The sequence below is a fragment of the Borostomias antarcticus genome (genome assembly GCF_949987555.1).
Source record: "Borostomias antarcticus genome assembly, chromosome: 21".
Classification (NCBI taxonomy): Eukaryota; Metazoa; Chordata; class Actinopteri; order Stomiiformes; family Stomiidae; genus Borostomias; species Borostomias antarcticus.
In genome coordinates this window covers 7448588-7470272 of record NC_140254.1, presented here as the reverse complement: position 1 = coordinate 7470272, position 21685 = coordinate 7448588, and the positions used below count along the sequence as shown (strand labels likewise).

The window sequence follows — 21685 nt, the reverse complement described above, 5'->3', positions numbered from 1 at the left end:
TCTGCCTTCCATTAGTAGTTAATGTCAATGCATTGTCTGTAATCAGCTTTAAATATACAGGTATGGTCTATTTTGCTATGTATATGTCAGAGATCTATTACATCTGTAGAAAAGTGAAGTCCTGGACAGGATTACATTGTTAATTTACAATCCCTATGTCTTGAAAGTAGTGCTTCGAAACACAGACACACATTGCTTACAGAAATGCCTAAAATTCACCATTTTATTTAATATATACATAATATACAATCAGTTCTTTGAAGTATGTACATTTATACAGTTGAAGTCTCATGACTTGTATATAAACATTACTTTAAATTGTAGCATGAAAAGATACAAAATACAATTGGTGGTAGTCAAGGAGTACAGTATGTTCATTCTACAGCATGACCCCCCCTACACATTTTATTCAAAACACATAGCCTGCTCAGATAGAGGACATTTTAATTTAATCACATGTATCTTTTAAAATATGCATCTAAAGGACCCATTTGATCAAAGTTGACCTTAGTGGTCTGGAACTTCAAAGCCTTCCTAAATGTCAACTGAATGAATCCCAAGGTTTGCAATGACTAAAGCAGTGATGCCGCAAGCATCAACAAAACATATTCCTTCCCACAGACTGAGCAATCATTGCATAGATCTAGTCCACAATAAGTGTGTATGGTACAGTAGGCCTGCTAGTACAGACCTTTAGTGTGTATTGTACAGTAGGCCTGCTAGTACAGACATTTAGTTTGTAAGGTACAGTAGGCCTGCTAGTACAGACCTTTAGGGCAAATTAATTATTACATTTAATGTTCTATTCAATTCTCTGCAGGGTTCAATCAGACATTAATTTAAATGTGCTGCTGACCTATAATAAGGGTTGCAAAGGGGTGGAAAATTCCCGGAATTTTACCATGGGAAGGGAAGTTAAGCTCAGGAATTTTTGAAATGTTGACCTTTTTTGTAGCCTATAAACGTCTCTTTTTTTTCTTTTTTTTTAAATACTTTTTTACATTTTATTTTATATACTTATTTTAGGATTTTATCCAACTTTCATCCAATTTGGTAGTCAATTGACCCGGACCTAGGGTCCAATTACGCCCTACTAACTGTTGCTATGGCTACGGTTTCTGGAGCTCTGTAGCCTGGCTGTACGATCGCGAACTTGTGAACAAAATAAATACCACATACGAGCAAATATGACCTGCTCCGCTATAATGAAACTGTTAAAACTAAGATGCCTGGATAAAGAAATAATTTTTCGAAACGATATATTTGACAGAATATAACCAGAATATAAACTAACCACAGGTTCGAGGTCTGGGTAACTGAACGCCTTTTCGCCTCAGCGTAACGACGTAACCCACGCATTCCCGTCACCTGACTCGAGCTAAACATGCATTTTCCCTTTACTACTCCTTTAATTCCCATGGAACGTTTTTTCTCTGTAGCACTTTGGGATACAAATCAGTGTATTTATTATTATTAGGCTACTATTATTATTATTATTATTATTATTAATAAACGACCCCTTTGACTGAATTTGAAGTATGGTTTTCACTCTCTTCCACTTCAGTCACTTGCCATATTTCATGAAGCTGTGTGTTGGTATTAATAAATATCAACGTATTAGCCAAGGCATAGCGACAGGATAACCTGGCGGCAGTCTATTCCATGTTTTGACTACATTACACGGACACTGCTCGTCTTAACGCACGCACCGCCCTTTTCTGTGTCGCTTAGGCTACTCAGTCCTTTTCCTTCCAAAAACCGCCGACATACTTCTTACAATACCCTTGATTCCCGCTGCCGCCTTCTTGAGTGCCCTCTCCTCCCGAATAAGGTCGAGGAGTTGGTGAAATACCAGAAGCACCCCATGATATGTCTCGGCGGCTGAGATCTCGAAGAAACCGCAGTCCGCAGAGAGCGCGAGTAGTCGTCCTTCCTCACTGGACACCGTGCGGCGATGCTGGAGATCCCGTTTATTCCCCACGATGATGATGGGAGTTGCATTGGGGCATTTGCTCTTAGATTGCCTGATGCTTTGCACCTGTTGCAATACCACGGTGAAACTGGCGCGGTCACAAATACTGTAAACTAGAATAAAACCGTCAGCCCACTGGAATTGTCTATCGCTGACGTAACCCGCGCCCTCGCCATTCTGAAATAGATAAGGGTAGTTATAGTTGGGCAGCTGGGTTAGGCTACTTTTACAACCTTATGAGTCTGTTTTAACTCACCTGTGAGCAAAGGGAGTCCCAGATATTGAAAGAGATCTCCCGTCCATCGACTCGGTCACTGTGACTATAAATTGATTCTGTAGACAGAAGATAAAACTGCTAATTCCATCTGATGCTTTAACCATACTAATGAAAATAATTTAAATGTTGAAATCATTAAAATGGGAACTAACCAATATCACCATATTCGCCAATAAATCTCCTGGTCAAAAACTTCACAGTGAGAGCTAAAGGGCAAAACCATATGAGACTTTCATGAGGACATTTCTATAGGCTTAGCCTAACCCTAGATAAGGTAAATCAAATCAATCAAAGCGAAAATGTGCACAAAAACAATCAAGGCATATCAAATGAGTATTACAATTAAATAACCGTTTGTGCTCACCTGTTTTCCCGACGTTTTCGGCTCCAAGAACCAAAATGTTAGCTTCCACTTTCTGATGATTTCCTTCCATAGTTTGGCTCTGGTGAGTTCGCGGATTGGACCGATAAACATTTGTGAAAGTTGACAAATAATGATTCCGCCTCTCATCTATTTTAATGGATCACAGGCTGTGGTTAGGCTCTTTAAAGGAGGTAGGCGGGCCTTACTCCGTGAAAGAGTGAACCGATAAGAAGAATGTCTGTCCTTCGTTAAGGTTAAATTGTATTTTATTGTAGGCTAGGCATTTGAGACCTTCTCCCTCCTCCTCCCCCCACATCTTCAGCATCTCCCCCTCCAACCTCTCCCTCTTCACCATATATCTGTACTCCCAGACATATCAATTTATACAGACTGGATGTCTAGACCACTCCTCACTCCAGCGTTATAGTGCAGAATGCTGCTGCTCGCCTTCTGACTGGAAAAAGAAAGCATGACCACATCACACCTGTGCTGTCCTCCCTGCACTGGCTTTCTGTCTGCTTCAGGATCGATTTTAAGATTTTGTTACTTGTTTCCCAAACCTCCACGCCCCTCCTGCTCCGCCCAAACCTCCACACCCCTCCTGCTCCGCCCAAACCTCCACACCCCTCCTGCTCCACCCAAACCTCCACACCCCTCCTGCTCCGCCCAAACCTCCACACCCCTCCTGCTCCGCCCACTCCTCCACACCCCTCCTGCTCCGCCCACTCCTCCACACCCCTCCTGCTCCGCCCAAACCTCCACACCCCTCCTGCTCCACCCAAACCTCCACACCCCTCCTGCTCCGCCCACTCCTCCACACCCCTCCTGCTCCACCCATTCCTCCACACCCCTCCTGCTCCGCCCAAACCTCCACACCCCTCCTGCTCCACCCAAACCTCCACACCCCTCCTCCTCCGCCCAAACCTCCACACCCCTCCTGCTCCGCCCACTGCTCCACGCCACTTCCTGCCCCGGGCCTTCTCACCTGTGGCCTTTTGGACCTCAGTGTTTTGTTTTTTGCTTTTCTGTGTTTTATGTTGTGATGTTTCTGTGTTTACTGTATTCTAGTGTGTAGTCTCATGTTTTAGTAACCACAAATAAACAAAACCAAAGACATTTAGTGCATTCTTACTGTATGTTAGGTTGAGTCCATGTCTCTGGTTTTGTTTATTTGTGGTACTGTGTCAGTATCCTTGTTCAGTAATATAACAGTGTTCCTATATTGTCCTGGTTCAGTAATATAACAGTATTTCTATATTGTCCTGGTTCAGTAATATAACAGTCCTGGTTCAGTAATATAGCAGTGTTCCTATATTGTCCTACCCTCACCTCCATCTTTGAGGAAGTGTTGAATCTGATTGAACATATACCCCCCCGGATTCATATTATATTATAATTTCAGGGACAGACCCTCTCACTGGTTAAGTGTAACATACAGATGGCGATGACCTTTTTTTAACTGAGGAGGGCAGCAACATGCGGACATGTCAGGTTTGCTGCAATATTCACAAAGAGAAGAAGAAAAAGAAGCGCAGCACAGGAAGGAAGGAGCTTTTGGTAGCTCCGCAGAGTCGAAGGAAGATAAGGGCGGCCATCTTCGTGAGGTCTGCAATTGCCTGTAGAGGTATTTCTTTAATCATTTCACTTTTATTGTTGATAGTTCGGAATCTATGCACATGTGTGCTTAGATGCCCGCCGTGTCTCTACGAAATGCCGCCTTGGTCCACGCAACAAACAGTATAGTTTATAGTGCACTAACGTTAGCTAACATAAAACGTAGCTACAATTGTTGGCTAGCGTGTCGCCACTGCCAGCTCAGCTGCGAATTTGCAATACCTCTGCCACCCAAACGTGAACGACCAAGAAATGTCTTCGCTAGCTTTGAAAAGTAGCAATAATATTTTTTTAACATGATGCACATAGCTAACAAGGCATGCATTTCCCCCGAACATACACCCAAACAAGGAGGTGGAGTGTAACGTTCCCTAGATCTCACTGAGCGGAGCGGATGCTCAATAGCAGTATTTTTACCAAGTGGCAAAGAGTGGTAACGTTACAGTAGCCTGCTGCTCGAGGCTTTGCTTTGCGCAGCCAGCAGATCTGTTCATTGAGTAGCCTAATAATGTTCTTTAGTGGTGCACTTTGGAGCCACATTACTGTAGTTAAAATGTGTCTTCAAAATTTCCCAATATTCCCGATATTACATCAAGTGACTGTATGAGGGCTACACAGTAGTACAGACACAGTAAAATTAGCCTAATAAAAATGACAAAACTAATAATAATTCAAGTCAACTTCAGTTGCCTAGACCAGGGTTTCCTAACCTGGGGTCCGGGGCCCCCCTTAGGTGGGCGCAAACAATCACAGGGGGGCGCCAGGCCCCAGACAATTTGAGGCCTTAATATTAGCTAGACAAAGAATCATGTTAATGACATGTCAGCAACAGCAATTTTAACAAAATACATGATCATATCTGATGAAGGTACCACAAAGCCTTGTATTTACGGCTCTACAATACCATATAAACTCAACAAATTAATCTGAGACTATGAATCGTGTCAACATTAGCCTAATATTACTACACTTGCGAAGCGCTTCATTGTCCCCTAACTTACACCTGATGGAATTCACATAGAAACACAGACTGGAGGTTCGGTTCACAGCTATTTTTTTCTTTTTTTGGTGGGGGGCGGGCAAATTCCATCAGGTGTAAGTTAGGGGGGCTCTGGGGAAGGAAGGTTGGGATCCCCTGGCCTAGACTACCACCATTCTAGAAATAATGACACTCGTCACTTATTCCTTAGTAGCCTAACTGTTATCTGGACATGTTGATATTAAAATTCAAACACAATCTTCGCAGCTCTCCAGCTATTACCACAGATGCCTAGACACTGCTCTGCTGGTTGCTGCAAATCCCGTGACACCAGCGAAACCCGCAAAGCTGGTATCACTTTTCATAGGTAAGTTCATAGACTTACAACGATTTAAGGGCCTTTAAAATGGGACTGCTCACAGTCGTGATAGACTGGGTCTGCAGTGCATCAATCCATATCTCCACCAGGACTCTTGAGTCCCGATGATGAGTTAACTTGCGCCGCTGATCCTATTGTGATTAAGTCATATGTAGCTACAAATAATGTAGGTCTACTAACTTAAGGATTTATTAGTATAGTAAAATCCAATAATGTAATAACTTGCCAATAAAATTGCTGAGAGAATAATGAAATATTTGTACATAATGTGATCAGGAAGTTACTTATTACATTACTCATTGGTTATTACATTATTGACCATGTAACAATGTTTTAATGAAAAATGTAAGAATGTGAACTGAAGAAAAGTGATAACACTATTAGCAGTTATTACATTATCGGTAGTAATATAGCATTATTAGTTAGAACAAGTCATCCTCATCGGTCTGCTACAGACCACCTCCCCAGCGGGTCTGTTGGACACTCCCCAGTCCGGAACTGTCCGCTAGCTTTCACACTCTCAAGTTCACATACAATGTGCCATGTAGCAGACTGATGCTGATCTTTTTGCTACTGTGAAAGGCCCTTTAGACCATGACAAGATATCTACCATGCTACTGTTGTGCTGTATTAGAATTTTGGCCAAAAAAAAGTTGTGTTATAGTGTAGGAGGCATCATATATAACTCTTAATTGTTCTTCCTTGCCCAGACTGCCAAAGCGTGGAACACCACGGCGGAGCCTATGGATCATCAACTCCCACCGCCAGGGCCCACAAGGCCAGGGGCTGTGGGACCCCCAGAGCGACTTCATCTACTTCTGCTCCAAGCACTTCACCCCGGAGAGCTTTGAACTCTCAGGAGTTAGGTCTGTAGTGTCTCCCACTATCCTCTAGAGTATTTATTGTTTACATCAGAATGGACATAGTTCAGGTAGACAGGCAATTCCACAGTTTATCATCATCATTTAGATATTGCATGATGTTGAGTTTTTCTGGCCAGCCTGCACTGTTCCCAACATTGCTGATGCTTCACCAATCACAACATACTTTAAAGAAATACTTTGATAAGAATTCACTTCACTAACCCTGCTGCAGATTTAACCAGCGTCATTTATTAAAATAAGTAGTGCTGATGATCTTCATACAGAGAAACGGTACGCTATACAGCAACATGAAAAAGCATGAACTACAAACCTGAGCGTTCCGACTCATTGCCTTTTCAGTGGCTACCGGAGGCTGAAGGACGATGCTTTACCAACAGTCTTTGAGATGTTCCTGCAGCCAAGAGGCAGAGGACAGGGGAGAACTCAGAGCAGAAAAGGCCAACATACCGTCATGAGCATGAGGACCAGGTACAGTGTAATTCATGTTTTTTCATGTGTATTTCAGTGTGTGATGGATATAGACTTATGAAATGGGGTTGCAGGGACACACCCATTCCTCCCAAATAGAAATAACTCATCATACCTTTGGCTTTGATAAACAATCAAACAATCAGAGGAAAAGGTCTTCTACTGTCCTTGGTTTGTGTGAATAAAATCAAAGATACATGTTCAGTGTGGAATGGCTGGAAGTGAATGTCAGGAGGCAGCAGTGGGCTGTAGGGTAATATGCTTTCAGATTGCTCAAAAGGAGCTCTGTCCTGGATTTCTGAACATTAATATTTGTCACCTTGAATTTTCAAATATATATTTTATTTATGTATCCTTTATTTATACAGGGGATATTTTGAGACGCAAATCACAAAAAGATGCCTTGTGAATACAATGTCTGTTGAGATATTTATGAATTGAGCCCCTCACCAAGTGATATCTTGCTGCACTTCACAGTGTTTTTAATCTAGGTCTCAAATGATTCCCTGTATGAGGATAAAACATTACAAATGAAATAAAGGTTCAATTCAAATAAACATTTTGGAGAGAGCTTTATTGCATAACAGAAGCTTGATATTTTTGGAAATCTTAAATAATAGCAAATGGTATTATAAGTGTCCTTTCATGCAAAGTTCTCACACCTACCGCACGAAATTGCCACTTGGCGCTGCCCTCAAAGTTCAAATTATTTCAACTTTGACCTCGGTTGTCGGAGACCTTTCAAAGCACAACCTATGAGAGTATGTCACGTAGCCTGAAGCAACACATGCAAGCATCGGACTAGTAATTTTAGTAATTTTGGCGCTACAACTGTTAATATCACTTTTGAAAGTTTGATACACTTTTGAAATATTTTTTAGGCAAGGAAGAAACCATGTAGATTCCCAAAATTGTGGTCAGTTTATCCAAATAACCTCTGTTTGTACATTTGCATTGAAGAATTGAGTGCAACATTCTTCAAATGCTCCGGTAGCATCCTTGTTGCCTAGCAACATGTTTGCCTGTGCACTATGCTCTGTGCCCTAGCTTTTGTGTAGCGAAGAGCAAGTTTCTGATCATGTGAAGGCAGCTTTAGTGTGATAAACTGATGATAAGCTCATCTTTTACTCATTTGCTTTCTATGCATTTTAACTTTTAGTATTGGTGTGTTTGATCAAACTTTGTCTTTTAAGGAGGAGGTCTCATGCTCTGAAAGTGGAGTCAGACAACCAGGATGGAGCTCAACAAGGAACTGAAGCTGAAGATGTGGGTGGACAGGATGCCCATATCTCAGGGCTTGCCAATGGGGAGCCGGACAACGTGACTGAGGAGAGCGAAGCGCCCTCATTCTCTCCAACTCTGGGAACCTCAGAGTCAGCTGTGGAACCCCCATGGGATCCCTCCCAGCACCAATCAGGCGCTTCACCTTCATCCCCTCCTCCCTCTCCGTCCTCATCCCCTCCTCATTCCCCATCACGCTACATGAGACGCCTCCCTCCTCCCCCCGGTTTCTACCTTCAGAAGGAGCACAGCTACGCTCAGCTCTGCCCCCTGGTGTGGCGGAGGCGATATGACAGGGCCATTGACAACCTGGAGAAGTCTCTGCGGCTGCTCAGTGCAGCCAGGCGGAGGGAGAACCGGCTCAGGCACGCACTCCTGCGCCTTCGAGAGAACCGCCTGAAGCAGACCCTGCTTCGCTCTCGGGACGGAGCCAAAGGGAAGGGAGGTCAAGTTCAGGTGGGGAGCAGGCTGCGCAGAGGTGTAAGTTTTGGGGTGCAGGTTGAGAGTGAGATGGATGAGGACCTAGGGCTATTTGAGGACAGACCTGGTAATACGATGGACTGGGAGGGGGGACGTACATGCAGCACAACAGAGACTAAAACAGGGTCTGAAGAGGAGGGGGGGTACTGCTTCTACTGTGGAAGAGGGCGGGAGGATGATGGGATCAGAGCGCCCTGTCAGATCAGGAAAGATGGAGTGGCAGCGGTGGATGAGAGGGCCAGAGAGCGTCTAAGAGGCAGGCAGATTACAAAGAAGGTTCAAGATCGAAAAACAGGGAGAACAGTAAATGATGCAGGATCACCTAAAGAAAGCATTGACTACTACTACTGCTGCGGTGCTGGAGGCAGTGGGGGGAATGTGCAGGTAGTTATGCTGGAAATGCCTGACAAAGGGGTGGAGTCTGACAAAGGGGTGGAGTCTCAGTCTGTTCCGGAGGACAGCAGTGCTTCCCTCCCCATCACGCTGCTCCAGCAGATGCAGTCTTCTGCAGTGGCCTCCATGCATGACGCCCACGCCCAGGTCCAGTACCTGCAACCCAGCCTTGCCTCCCAGCACGGCCTGCTGCTGGCAGACCTGGGTCCCGGGGAGGCGGAGCATGTCAACAGCCAGCTGCAGCAGGAGGAACACCCACAGGTCTTCTGGATGCAGGGGGAGGGTGCAGAAGGCCAACTTCTCTTAGTGTCAGTCCCCTCCGAAGATGGAGGGAGGACAGAGGGAATGGCTGATTTGGTCGGTACCCCAACTATATTGATGTCCGAGGTGAGATGTCACCAAGACCTTGAGGAGACAGGGCTGTGTGTAGAAGATGGGACTAGAGGGCTGAGGGTTATAATGGCCGCTGACAGAGAGGGCAGTCACCAGGCAGACATGACAGCTGGTGGGGTGACTAGTGATGTGCGGGAGAGGCTTAAGGAACACCTGGAGGGGTTTCAGCTCCAGCTGAGCAATGACTTTATTGACTGAACTGAATGCTGCATCAGACTTAAAAGGGAAGTTGTCAGCCTTAATACCTGTTTGATGTATTCACAATACATTAGATAAACTTTAATACAAGACACACTCTCTCTTTACAAAAAGTTTTTGTACAGTGATATTGTTGAGTGTGTTAAGCAAAGCGTTATAACCTTATACTTGCACCATGGTTCTTTTTACAATTTCTGTGAGCACTACAAAAGTCATGAAAAATAAAGATTACAGGAGGGTAGAAGATTTTTAACTGATCTAGTCAAAAAGGATTTGCCAAGATTCGCTCAAAGAGGTTAAGTCTGGTTTATTGAGAAAACATACGAGCGCAAGGACTTCAGGACAACGCATGTGAGTGGTTTATCCAAGAGAAGTGCCCCAGTCTGGTCTTGCGCGGCCTTATATTCAAGCAATACACAGGTATGGCGCTTCCAGGATGTGATTGGCTAACCCATTGTACACGTCATATTAAATGTCAGGCATCATCAACAGTGGGTGAGGGATGCAGAGAAAGCGCGGTACACTTTGAATATAGACAATGGAATAATGGCCTAGGCCAAACGCGAAGTCTGAGGTGTGAGGCCTTCCCGTCATGGTGAGGACACCACGGCAGGGTTGTTTGTCCTTACAAAGAAGAGAGGAAGACAGGGGTTCAGGGGTGTTTGTTATTACAAAGAAGAGGAAGACAGGTTTAGAGGCGTTTGGAATAGCAAAGGCAGGGGACTGGATCAATAGGTTTTAAGAACAGGCTGAGATCTGAAAGGTTTTGAGGCCAGTTGTAAAATTCCATGACAATCCCGTTTGTGCATGACCAGGCACATAAAAATATAGAAACATCAAATATAAAATAAGCATAACCAAAAATCAATTCCAAACACAAAATGTAAACATTCAGCTATGCTATACATGTGGAAAGGAAGTAATCTCTTTTTCTCCACTAGGTGGAGCAGAGTAAAAAGGCCTGAGAATTTTATTATGGAACATTTAACAAAAAATTAGATTATTTTCTCTCCACATGCAAATCATGCACCAAAACTGCTTGATTCAGAAATTTGACAGGAAACAAGGTAAAAAAAGATGACATGATTACTAGTCTAAAGGGGAAGACCATTCACCAAAAATCCTTGATTCAAAGTTTGACAGAAACAAGGTAAAAAGATGACATGGTGACCAGTGTAAAACAGCCGAAGTTCTGAAAAGGGGAAAAAAAACTCTTGGTCAATTTAGAGGAAAAACCCAAAGAAATAACCCTTCAAACTAATTTATCAGCTCATGTTTCAACCATTGTAACTCTTCTAAAACAAATATGATATTTCTTCAAGATAATCGAATGTCATTGGGGAAAATAAGGCGACTCCTCTTCTGGATCGCAGCTTCCATGTTTGCGTCTCTGAATGTTCAATGTTGGTTCCAGAGAGTGTGTGTGTGTGTGTGTTTTGATTCAGTCATTGCTGTTGAGCTTGTCCACATTGTCATAACAACGACCACGAGAAGGAGGTGACCGGCAAGGTCACTCTCCGATTGCTCATCAGAGGAGAGGACAGTGTTGCGGCCAACTGCTTTGCCCTTGAGATCTCTGGTTCGGCTGCATGGACCGTCCTCTGCTGCTTGGACCCGCCCACAATGACTCGCATGGACCCACAAAATCCTCTCAGCTACTTTGACAGCTATTCCACACAGGCCTGAATGCCATGGTCCTGATTGTTCCATCTTCTACGGGTAGGTTCACCCCTCTACTTCTACTTCTCTTCCATGTCTTCTGGCCTCTTCTTCTCAGGCTGCTCGTCTGCTCCTTGGTCTGGGACGCCCCGGCAACGGCTCTCATGGACCCACGAAGTTCTCTCAGCTAGTCTGGCAGCCATCTACGTGGTGAGTTGAATCTAGTACGGCCCCAGGTCGTGGATCAGGACCCAATCCCCAGGCTTGATGTGATGCAGGAACCCCTCTTTCGTCAGGAATGGTTATCAGCAGTCTGTTGAAGATATTCTCAGAAACATCGTTAAGTGCAAGTCACATTCTATCATCTCCTCTTCCTGGCAGGAGACTGATCCTGCTTTGGGGAAAACGAAGAAGAAGATCAATGCTTGACGGTAAAGCCAAATACACAAATGACATGTGCATTATGAGCTATTATGAGTGCAAGTAGTGAGTGTTCAAGGGAGTGAAGGGAGTGCTCAAGTAACCCGTGCCAACGGAACGCCATGTGAGCAACACAGTGATCCAAGGATCAAGAGACCTTTGATAACAAAACAGGATTACCATGTCCCATGTTAGGCCCCCAAGGCAGGTGAACTAAACTAAGATTAATAAATAATATTAAGATAAAGTCTAGGCCTGCTTTGGTTCATGGTTTGACACACTTTGGTCTTTGATAAATACATAAAATATAATGATGATGAAAACCTATTATTAGCCCTGCTTATCTCAGCCAGGGAGACAGTAAGTTCCAAATTCATACAGTCTGTAATGCATACAAACAATGTTTCTGTCTAATCCACTTAGACCCTTTCTTTTACGAGAGACGCACACACACACCATTCTTGTGCCCCCCCCCCCCCCACACACACACACACACACAGACACACACACGGCAACCTACTTCTCTGGCTTCCATTCAGTGATTCTCAGTGATCATGTGCAGTCAGACAGATGGACAGTAACAGTGTTAGATGGGGAAACAGCAGGAAAAAAAATAAATAACATTGATAATGGGATCTGGAACAGGTTACTCAACGCCAACAGATTTCTCAAAATGAACAAGGGATATAGAACTCTGATCTATCTCCCTCTCTCTTTCTCACACACACAGTGGGAAGGGTTACCTGAGCCTGCTGTGTAGTGCAGTGATCTCCCATGTCATGCTTTGGCCTGCTCCTTCAGTTCTCTCTGCAGATTCCTCCTCTGAGCATTGGAGCGTGAGTTCTCCTCCACTTCCTCCTCCAGCTGCCGCAGACACACCATCGGCTTGTGAGGCCTCCTGGGCCGGAGGGAGAGACAGGACAGTTAGCCCCGTGAAAGAGACAGATATACTGTACGGAGAAGAGACATGGATAGAACTGTCCAGCCTGTGATTGGCCTCTGGAGTTGTGTCTTCCACCGCAGAAACAGAATCTAATAAAATGGCTAACTTTAGCAGTAGCTTAGCTAGCTAGCTTTAGCACAGCCTAAACGTTTGGCCAATTAACATGGGAACTTTCACAGACGTTGCCAGAGCTGTTGGGACACTTCCATTCTATTCTCTCTCAAAATTATTAAAGATTGGTTTTCTCACCCGAACTCACAAGTGCATGTCAAGTGCCCAATCTCGCTGCGGGATCAATGGGTCACCGCACGAATCCGCCGCAGAAAGTAAAAAAAAAAAAAGAACTTTTGCGAATGTCACCGCACGGCGAATCCTGGCCGCCGCGCCGCCGAGTTCAGCGATTCGCGCCGCCCGCCGCCCAGTTCGTGCAAATTGTATTGACTTTCTATGTAAACTTGCCGCGCCACAGGAAAAAATCGCGCCCGGTGTGAACACAGCAGTTAGGCACCGCGAAAAATCATTCAAAAAACATGTTAAACTCTCAATTTCAAAGACAAGAAACTCACCGAGGTGTTAGTTGGCGTTCTGACATATAATTCGCCATAAAGTACGATTCTAGTTCATCTGGAACTATTTAGTCGCAGCACATAGCCTAAGTGTGTAAATTTCGCTTGGACTGATTCCGATCTCGCGCAATGCCTTGATCTCGAGGTGGGCGACGTCAGCTGTTAGCAACAGGTCCCACTCGGTACAGCACAAACTTTCCTCTGTCGGCAATGTTTTGCAAGCACACCACCAAACACCCGTGGTTCGTGGTATAGCGACAGCACAGCTTCATCGACCGTCTCTGGGTCTGCGGTTCGGCGAGCCTCCATCTCTTCCATTTGCTGTAGTTCCTCCTCACTATATTCAGGCTCGAAACGATAAGCGATCAAATTCATACTCTTCAAGATCAGCCATTTTGATAAGCATTTTCTGAACTGTAGCCTATAGGGCTTCCTTGTCTGTGAGTGAATGAGTAGCGTGAGCAGTGAGCAAACTAGGTAGCCTAGCTAACATAAACAATAACAATAGCTACCGTAAGTAGTTCCACTTCCTGAATCCCCTCACTGATTGATCTACACACCTACAACGGTCGCGTCAATACAAGTCAATGGATTTCATAAAATGATCAATAAAACCCTACAGGATTCATACTTTGCAGAGAATTTGATGTCAGAACACCAACGGACACCAATTACCCCCTCGGTGAGCTTCTTATCTTTGAAATCGAGAGTTTAACATGTTTTTGAATGATTTTTCACGGTGCCCACCCACATCCATTGAATGACCTAAACGTTGGTAGAGCAATTATCAGACTTTCTAAAAAGTGCTAGTTTTGTCAACTTTTTGATCTGAACCATTGTATATGATCATAAGTAACCTTAAAACATGGCTAAACATGATTTCCCCTTTACTACTCCTTTAAGTCTTCACAGATATCTTGACAAAATATTCCAGCAGATTATTTCAAGGTTAGAGGATTAGTTTGGGCCCCCCCCTGATCTAGGGCCCGGGGACAACTGTCCCCTTTGCCCCCCCCTGTCGGCGGCCCTGGTAACACCAGTAGAACTGAAATTAACAGAATTGGGGCCAGACTTTAAAAAACTTTGTTTTTTTCCCCCCAGCTACTTAGAAATATTTATTTGTGCAGAAAGAGATAAGTAAAGTGGACAATGAACTGGTTAGGCTGGAGTATCTGGCACAGCAAAAAGTGGAGGTACAGTAGGTCTGGCTATGAGAAACTAAGCCCGACCAATAGAAGTACTAAGTTATGAGAGAAAATGAGAGAGAAAGAAAGAGAGAGAAAGAGAGAAGGAGATAAAGAGATTGGAAGAGAGAAAGAGAGAGAGGGATTTTTCTTCTCTTCATCCAGTCAGGATGGTAATTGTGTTCCCATTTCAACTAATGAGAACACATTGGCAATAATGTAAAAGCCTGGAGCTTATGTGTGTGTGTATGTGTATACAGTATATATATATATATATATATATATATATCAGTTGGTAGAGCGGGTCGTTCAATGATCGAAGGGTCAGTGGTTCGAATCCCAGCTCCGACTGTCCACATGTCAAAGTGTCCTTGAGCAAGACACCTAACCCCAAATTGCTCCCAATGAGCAGGTTAGCACCTTGCATGGCAGCTACCGCCATTGGTGTGTGAATGTGTGTGTGAATGGGTGAATGAGAGGCCATTGTAAAGCGCTTTGAGTGCCGCTAAGGTGGAAAAGCGCTTTGAGTGCCGCTAAGGTGGAAAAGCGCTATAAGTGCAGTCCATTTACCATTTACCATTTACGTGCGTGCACGCGTGTGTGTTTGTGTGTGTGTGCATTCACATGTATGTTTGTGCGAGCGTGTGTGTTTGTGTGCGTGTGCATGTTTGTGTGTGTGTGTTTGTGTGTTGTGATTGGGGGAGTTGGCAGAGAGTAGAGGATGAGAAAGGAAACGGATTGGGAAACGGGTTCCAGTAATGAAGTGATTAGACCTTTGGTTCCTCTTCTTCCCATGCGGTTGTTCCTTGCGGGCCCGAATACAACCTCCGCTGAGAAGAGACATGATGGAAGAATCGTGTCAATTATTATACTATTAATATATAAATAATGCATGGATTTGCTTGTTATCTTATTTATTTATTCTCCAATCATGAAACAAATTCAAGTGGAAACAAGTTGCCCCCATAGAAGTAGAAAGACAATGACAGCAGCACACGCGCGCGCACACAGGTGGCGAAGTGTGCTGTCATTATCAGTACCACAGTTATTCATCAAACCCCTCCTCTAAGCCATTGTCTTTTCCTTACAAAACCTCCCTCTTCTGTCTCAGAATCACACCTGAAGTTGGCCATTATAAAACCATCACTGTAAAACCAGAATCCCTCCTCGCAGGTTCAATAGCCTGCCATTGAAACCACTCAGGTGCAAAGCAGACACACATTCAGGAGGATGAAGCGCTACCAGTATGGAGGGAGATTAAGTGGAGGGAGGCTGTAAACGACTGAGAAAATCCCACCGGATTAAAATTCAACACGATAGAATGAGATTACAGGTGTTCAAGAGGATCGACTTAACCTATACTTGATGGTTCAGAATCATAAGGAATTAGAACAATTTAAATTGAGCTGTGAAGCTATAGAATGTTACCAGTGGCGGTTCTAGAAAGTTTTACCTGGGGTGGCAAAAGGGTGGCATGAGGTTCCAGCAGGGGAGCAGAGGTTATCTCTCTCCAAACACATTTCAACTTCAGAGATTTCAATTTCTGCATTCTCTGGTGACTTTTACGATATGAATCACATAATAAGAATGTAAAATCACCTTATCGAGCACTTAACCCAGTCCTTGCATGCAATAAAAACTTACAACAATTAGTTTTACAGTTTTTAATAGAAATGATTTTCAGCTCCCATCATTCCCAGGACAGATGTGCTGTTTTCAGCCATTCTTTTATATTCACCCCATGAAATCATGTGTCTCTGACTTAGCATGTGCATTAAACCCACTATCCCTAAAAGTGGCCTTTTTCCAGTTGGAATATCCATTTTCAGATGCGTAAATACTCTGAAGAGGCAAAATGTCTGCATACAAAGCAGTATGCTGCATCCTTGGATTGAGAATATTCCAGCCAGGGATGCTCTTTATACCACTCACTGTGGAAAGAATCCACAGGGTGTTCACACATAATTTTGCCTTCACTATATAGGAAATATGTCTCACATAGACCCCCCAGTACCTGTCTTATCTACAGAGTGTAGTGATGCTCTGCTACAGTATATCATTGTAAAGCCATTGACCCCTCATGATCATGATGTACAAATTACCTTCACTTAGTACCAGATAAAAAAAAACATTTAAGTTATCTTTTACAATATTCTTGTTATGGTTTATTATGTATAGATGGTTGTCTATCAGTAAATGGCTTTGATTGTTTGTGTTTCTTATTGCCTTGATAAGGAACTCATTCCTTTCAAATAGGTAACAGATCTGGAACACATGATTATTACGACCCAGCTCTTAAGAGCCAAAACAAGGTGGAGTCACACATCAAACTTAAGTTTAACAATCTATTTACATAAAGCTCTGTAACAATAATCAAATAGGTGGGATGTGAGTATCAGTAACATCAGTGGTGTAGTGAATGGATGCAGTAAGAAAGTGAGTGTGACTTGGCAGTGAATGTGACTTGGGGAGAGCGATGGGGCGGTCATGGGATCTGTAGATGGACAGCTCTTCTCTGCTGGGCCATGGGTCGGTTTCCACCTCCACTATCGTCGTTGACATGCCTGGAGAGATATCAGATGTACCACACATATGTATTTGTCAACACAATAATGGTTTTGTAAACAGTTGCCGGGAATTCTGTAGGCTAGGCCTACCATCTAAACAATTTAATAGGCTATTTTTTGTGATTCAGCACCATGGACGGACAGACATCGACGTAGCCTAATACAGCCTAGTAAATGCCACAAATCTAGGTTATCATTAAAACAATGCACCACGGGAACACTAAATAATTCCCCATTTAATACCTGCACCATAACAATAGGTTACAAAACCTGTAAGCATGGACAAAATTATTATTAATTATTATATTATAATTATTATCTGAAAGACTACTGACACTGTCCCTTACCAATCAATATGTGTTCTGTTCATGCACAGACAGCTAGCTATCAATACAGTTTCTTAGGGCATTCTGATAGACATTTCCTCCCCGACAAGATGCGCTATAAGCACATTATAGGGCATTCTGATAGACATTTAGGTGGGGAATTAACAGAATGCCCTACTACCCATTATATTGTGCTTAAACCATGGGTAGAACATCCTGCCAGAGAGAAATTGTCTATCAGAATGCCCTACGACCCATTATTGTACCTACAGTAATTCATGGGTAGCACATCCTGTGAGGTAGGAAATGTTGAAATGTCTATCAACATTTCCTACCTGACAGGATGCACTACCCATGAATTAAGCACAATAAAATGGGTCGTAGGACATTCTGATAGACATTTCCAACCTGACAGGATGTGCTGCCCATGAATTAAACATAATATAATGGGTGGTAGGTCATCCTGAGAAGGTAGGCCAACTTTTCAGAACACCGGCCCTAGTTGTGTAGGTCTACATTATGCACCAGGATTCATTTTAGTATTACACATACTTTCAAGGTGGTTTTGATGATTGAATAAGCAACCAATTCCAAAAGATGTTTTTTACAACGATGTTGGTGTATTGCGGTGGACATTAGAGAATGTGAGGTTGATCACCTTCCTTGTGGGAATGTTTTGTGTACACATTCCATGCGTTAACAGCTTTAACATTAATTCAACATTAATAAGCAGTCTTCCTCAAAACGTGGCGGTCCAAATGATGGCAACTTCACATTCACATACCGTTAGTTAGGGTGGACTTAGACCTGGTCCAGGGCGATATCCTACAGATAACGCCCTGTTACTCTCAATGCAATTTACCTATGAATGCGCTTCCTCGGCCCGCTCGTCCGAGTCTACAGACAAAACCGTTTCGTTACTCACCAAAGTAAACACATCGTTGGAAAGATGAAAGCCTTTTCTCCGAGGTCGCTACAGTTTGTAGTCCCCCACCTTTCAAATAAAAGGCAGATTTGTACACTTAAATGGCTAATATCCACAGCGCATCGACTGTCTCCATAGATAATGGCCCAAGGTTCAACACCGGGCACTAGTTAGCCTACAACCCAGCATTTTCCAGGGCTTGTAGCCTACTAATAAACCAAGGTTCTGAGATATTGGCCCAAAGGGCCTGTGGACAAAAATGTTTGACACTGCAGTACTCCTGCTATAGTGATATTTTTCTTCAGTCATATTGCTATCAGGTAATAATATTGTTCTTATTTCAGCTATCCAGGTTAGACCAGACCTCAGAGACTTCGGAGTTGTCACTTCTCCACAAAGCTTGTCTCCGGTCTTTGGGTCGACACCACGCAAACGACCTCGCCTGGACTACGTGGAGGAGGAAGACGACCCTTCTAAAAAAAACGGCCAGTTAAGGTCATTAAAAAGTCGTTATGATGGCGTCCTGAAAAGACGTAAAAAAAATCGCCAAAACAGACGTGATCTGGCTTAGTCCTGGACGTCTCTGAAAGAGGTCGTCATGACGGCCAGTTCACGTAATTTAAAAGTCGTTGAGATGAGGTCCTGGAAATTACGTCAAAAAAATCGCCAAAACAGTTGTGATCTGGCTTAGTCCGGGACGTTGCACAACGTCATCATGACGTATTTTGGCTTGCTGGGAACGGCACCTTGTTTGTACTGGGGAAAAGGGGGAGTGATACATGTGGGCACTGTGGAGCTACAGAAAACACTGAACATGTTCTATTGCACTGTCCCTACTATGAAGAAGATGGAGAGAGTCTCCGGGATAAGGCCAGAGAAGCAGGACAGGAATGGAATTTGAGGGGTTTACTGGGCACGGAGGGGGAGGGGGTAGGTATCTGCAGGAAGGCTCTATTTACTTTCTTGGGTGACACATGGTTGTGGGGAAGACTGCAGTCTGTAAGCACTAGGATGATGACATGATGATGCACACTCTTGTACAGTAGGTGGCGGTATGCACCTTTAAGCTGTTTGCGATCCGCCATAAACCCAAGGAAGAAGAAGAAAAAGTTAGGGTGGCAACTGGGGTGGCAAGGCATTTTTCTGAGGTGGCAACTGCCACCCCGTGCCACCCCGTAGAACTGCCACTGAATGTTACATAAGTGTGTGTGTAAGTGTGTGTGCGTGTTATTAGGATTGCATCGTCATCACTGGACAGCCGCTCGTGTCCTTGGAGAGACAGTGACAGAGAGGTAGGCCTAGGAAAGTACGTGACGCTGGCTGGACCTGCCTCTCCTCTCTCCCTGTCTGGAGGACAACCACTCTGCTGGGTAACAACGGCATGCGGAGGCCCACTTTAGAGAATGCACTACGTCTCCCTCCCTCCCTAACTCCCCACCCCCCTCCCGCCCATACCTGCAGAGGACAGGTGGGCCCGCTGCGGTGGAGAAGGAGAGTCTGAAAGGGGCACGTCCTCAGAGGCTGACAGCAGCATGGGAGACGTCTGAGAGGGATGGGCCGTCTCCTGGGGAGGCAGGGAGAGGGGGCAGCAACTACGCAGGATTGAGATGAGCCCCCCCCCCCCCCCCCCTTCTGTTTCCAAAGAGAAAAGGACAGGGAGAGAGAGAGAGGGAGAGAGGGGGGAAGAGAGAGGGAGAGAGAGAGAAAGGGAGCGAGAGAGAGGCAGATGAGGCCAGAATATTCATGAATGAGAGGATATGCGATGATGTAAGCTTTTTTGGGGGAGTCAGTTTTGGAGTTTGCTGCATGTGCATGTGTGTGTATGTAAGTGTGTGTGTGTGTGTGTGTATGTAAGTGTGTGTGTGCATATGTGTGTGTGTGTGTGTGTGTGTGTGTGTTATCATCCTGCTATACCTATTTCTGTCTTGTACATCCTGTGGGTGGCGATATTAGTGGTGTTTTGACTAGATGTGAACTATTCCTTCCCTTACCTCTTTGTGCGTCATGGCCATGATATGATCAGGAAATTGGTCTGGTGGTAGGCTTAATGAAATGCATTAATTCAACCACGTGATAGCCTCTGAAAGGCTAAATAGCACAATCCTACTGTTTCAATGTCAAATAGGCCTAATACATTTATTTCACAGAAGTGGTGAAGCCAGTATTAATCTTAAGTGTCCTAGAGCACAATTTCGGGAGCACTCTGGACTTATAGGTCTACAAGACGCAATAGAATTTATGAACGACTCTAACCACTCAGAGAGATGACTGCTAAAATAAACAAAACTATAAACCTCCACCCTTGTGGACCCACCCCTTGATTCAGATCCTCTCCGAAATGTAATGGGTTCTATGATGTTGGCCCGTGTTACACCCTTCCACTGATTTTAAATGAGAATCGGTCTGGTTGTTTTTGCGTAATCCTGCTAACAGACGGACAGACCAAACAGAACAAACAAACCAACCACAGCCACTGAAAACATTACCTCTCGCCCTGCGCTGTCGCTGGGGTGGAGGTAGCAATAGCCAACAGCGTCAGTCAGGGTCCAGAAAAAGAAAAGATGATCAGATTGTTTTGTCTGTCTTTCTTCTGATGCCATGCAGCTTTCTCTCTCTCTCTGTCTCTCTCTCCTTCTCTGTCGTTAATCGAAACTTCACTTCCCTGTCGTTTCCATTCTGTGGACTACAATGGAAAAAATCACGGCTGAACCGCAGCGCTGTTCCGTCTACCGCTCCTCCGCTCCGTTCAGCCCTACGGACAGCGCCACACGGCCCTATGCAAACAAGAGACTTAATGGGAGAAAACGTAATTGCTAACTGTCGTCTCTATGACACTTGTATCTCGGCCAATGTTTTGTTGTTTTTGCTTTTCTATGTACATCTTAAACGGGGGAGGAGCAGAAAATTGCCTACAACTCTCTGCCCCTCGTGGCGCCGGCGAATGTGTAGAGAGAGCGTCTGCCTGGGGGGGGGGGGGGTAGGACTATAGACCACTAATAGTATTAAAATTCTGCTGCGCCACGTGTGTGTGTGTGTGTGTGTGTGTGTGCGTGCGTGCGTGTGTGTGTCAAACACCACACCCATTAACCTGGTATCTAATATTAATCATTGCTCTGTGCTCTCAATTATATAAGAGTATGAAAAATACATAAAGTTTAACCAAGCAACTAGATGAATTGCAATAAATGATCGTTAATACACGGTCCGTGTTCCGTGTTCAACCCGTGGTTGGCCTGATTAGGCTATTTGGCGACACTTCGCTCCTTGTCCTGGGAGACTGCTTAAGTGTGTGCAAGAGGCTGCTCCGACCACGTCCGCAGAGAGGCAATTTGGCGAATGTGGTTCCCCCCGGCTTCCCTCGGAGAGAGGGTGAGGGTGTGTGTGTGTGTGTGTGTGTGTGTGTGTGTGTGTGT

General features: G+C 44.4%; 2 protein-coding genes across 3 annotated transcripts; one reads left to right on the top strand and one right to left on the bottom strand.

Moving 5' to 3' along the window:
* Window positions 1-1732: 1732 nt before the first annotated feature.
* LOC311323533 (ras-related and estrogen-regulated growth inhibitor-like protein) lies at window positions 1733-2683 on the bottom strand (the record flags this gene model as incomplete). The annotated part of the gene is made up of 4 exons (XM_084455778.1): window positions 1733-2149; window positions 2229-2305; window positions 2402-2455; window positions 2614-2683. 4 exons carry the CDS (start codon window positions 2681-2683, stop codon window positions 1733-1735), a joined length of 618 nt encoding a protein of 205 aa, XP_084311904.1.
* Window positions 2684-4188: 1505 nt separating this feature from the next.
* Window positions 4189-9682, top strand: thap7 (THAP domain containing 7; the record flags this gene model as incomplete). 2 transcript variants are annotated; one of them, XM_084455247.1, is made up of 5 exons in its annotated part: window positions 4189-4237; window positions 5474-5573; window positions 6296-6451; window positions 6809-6937; window positions 8131-9682. In XM_084455247.1, exons 2-5 carry the CDS (start codon window positions 5494-5496, stop codon window positions 9680-9682), a joined length of 1917 nt encoding a protein of 638 aa, XP_084311373.1. In that variant the 5' UTR covers window positions 4189-4237; window positions 5474-5493. The 2 variants fall into 2 exon arrangements, with proteins under 2 accessions (XP_084311373.1, XP_084311374.1); XM_084455248.1 differs by lacking the exon at window positions 5474-5573 and having other exon boundaries at window positions 4209-4237.
* Between the last annotated feature and the right edge of the window lie 12003 nt (window positions 9683-21685).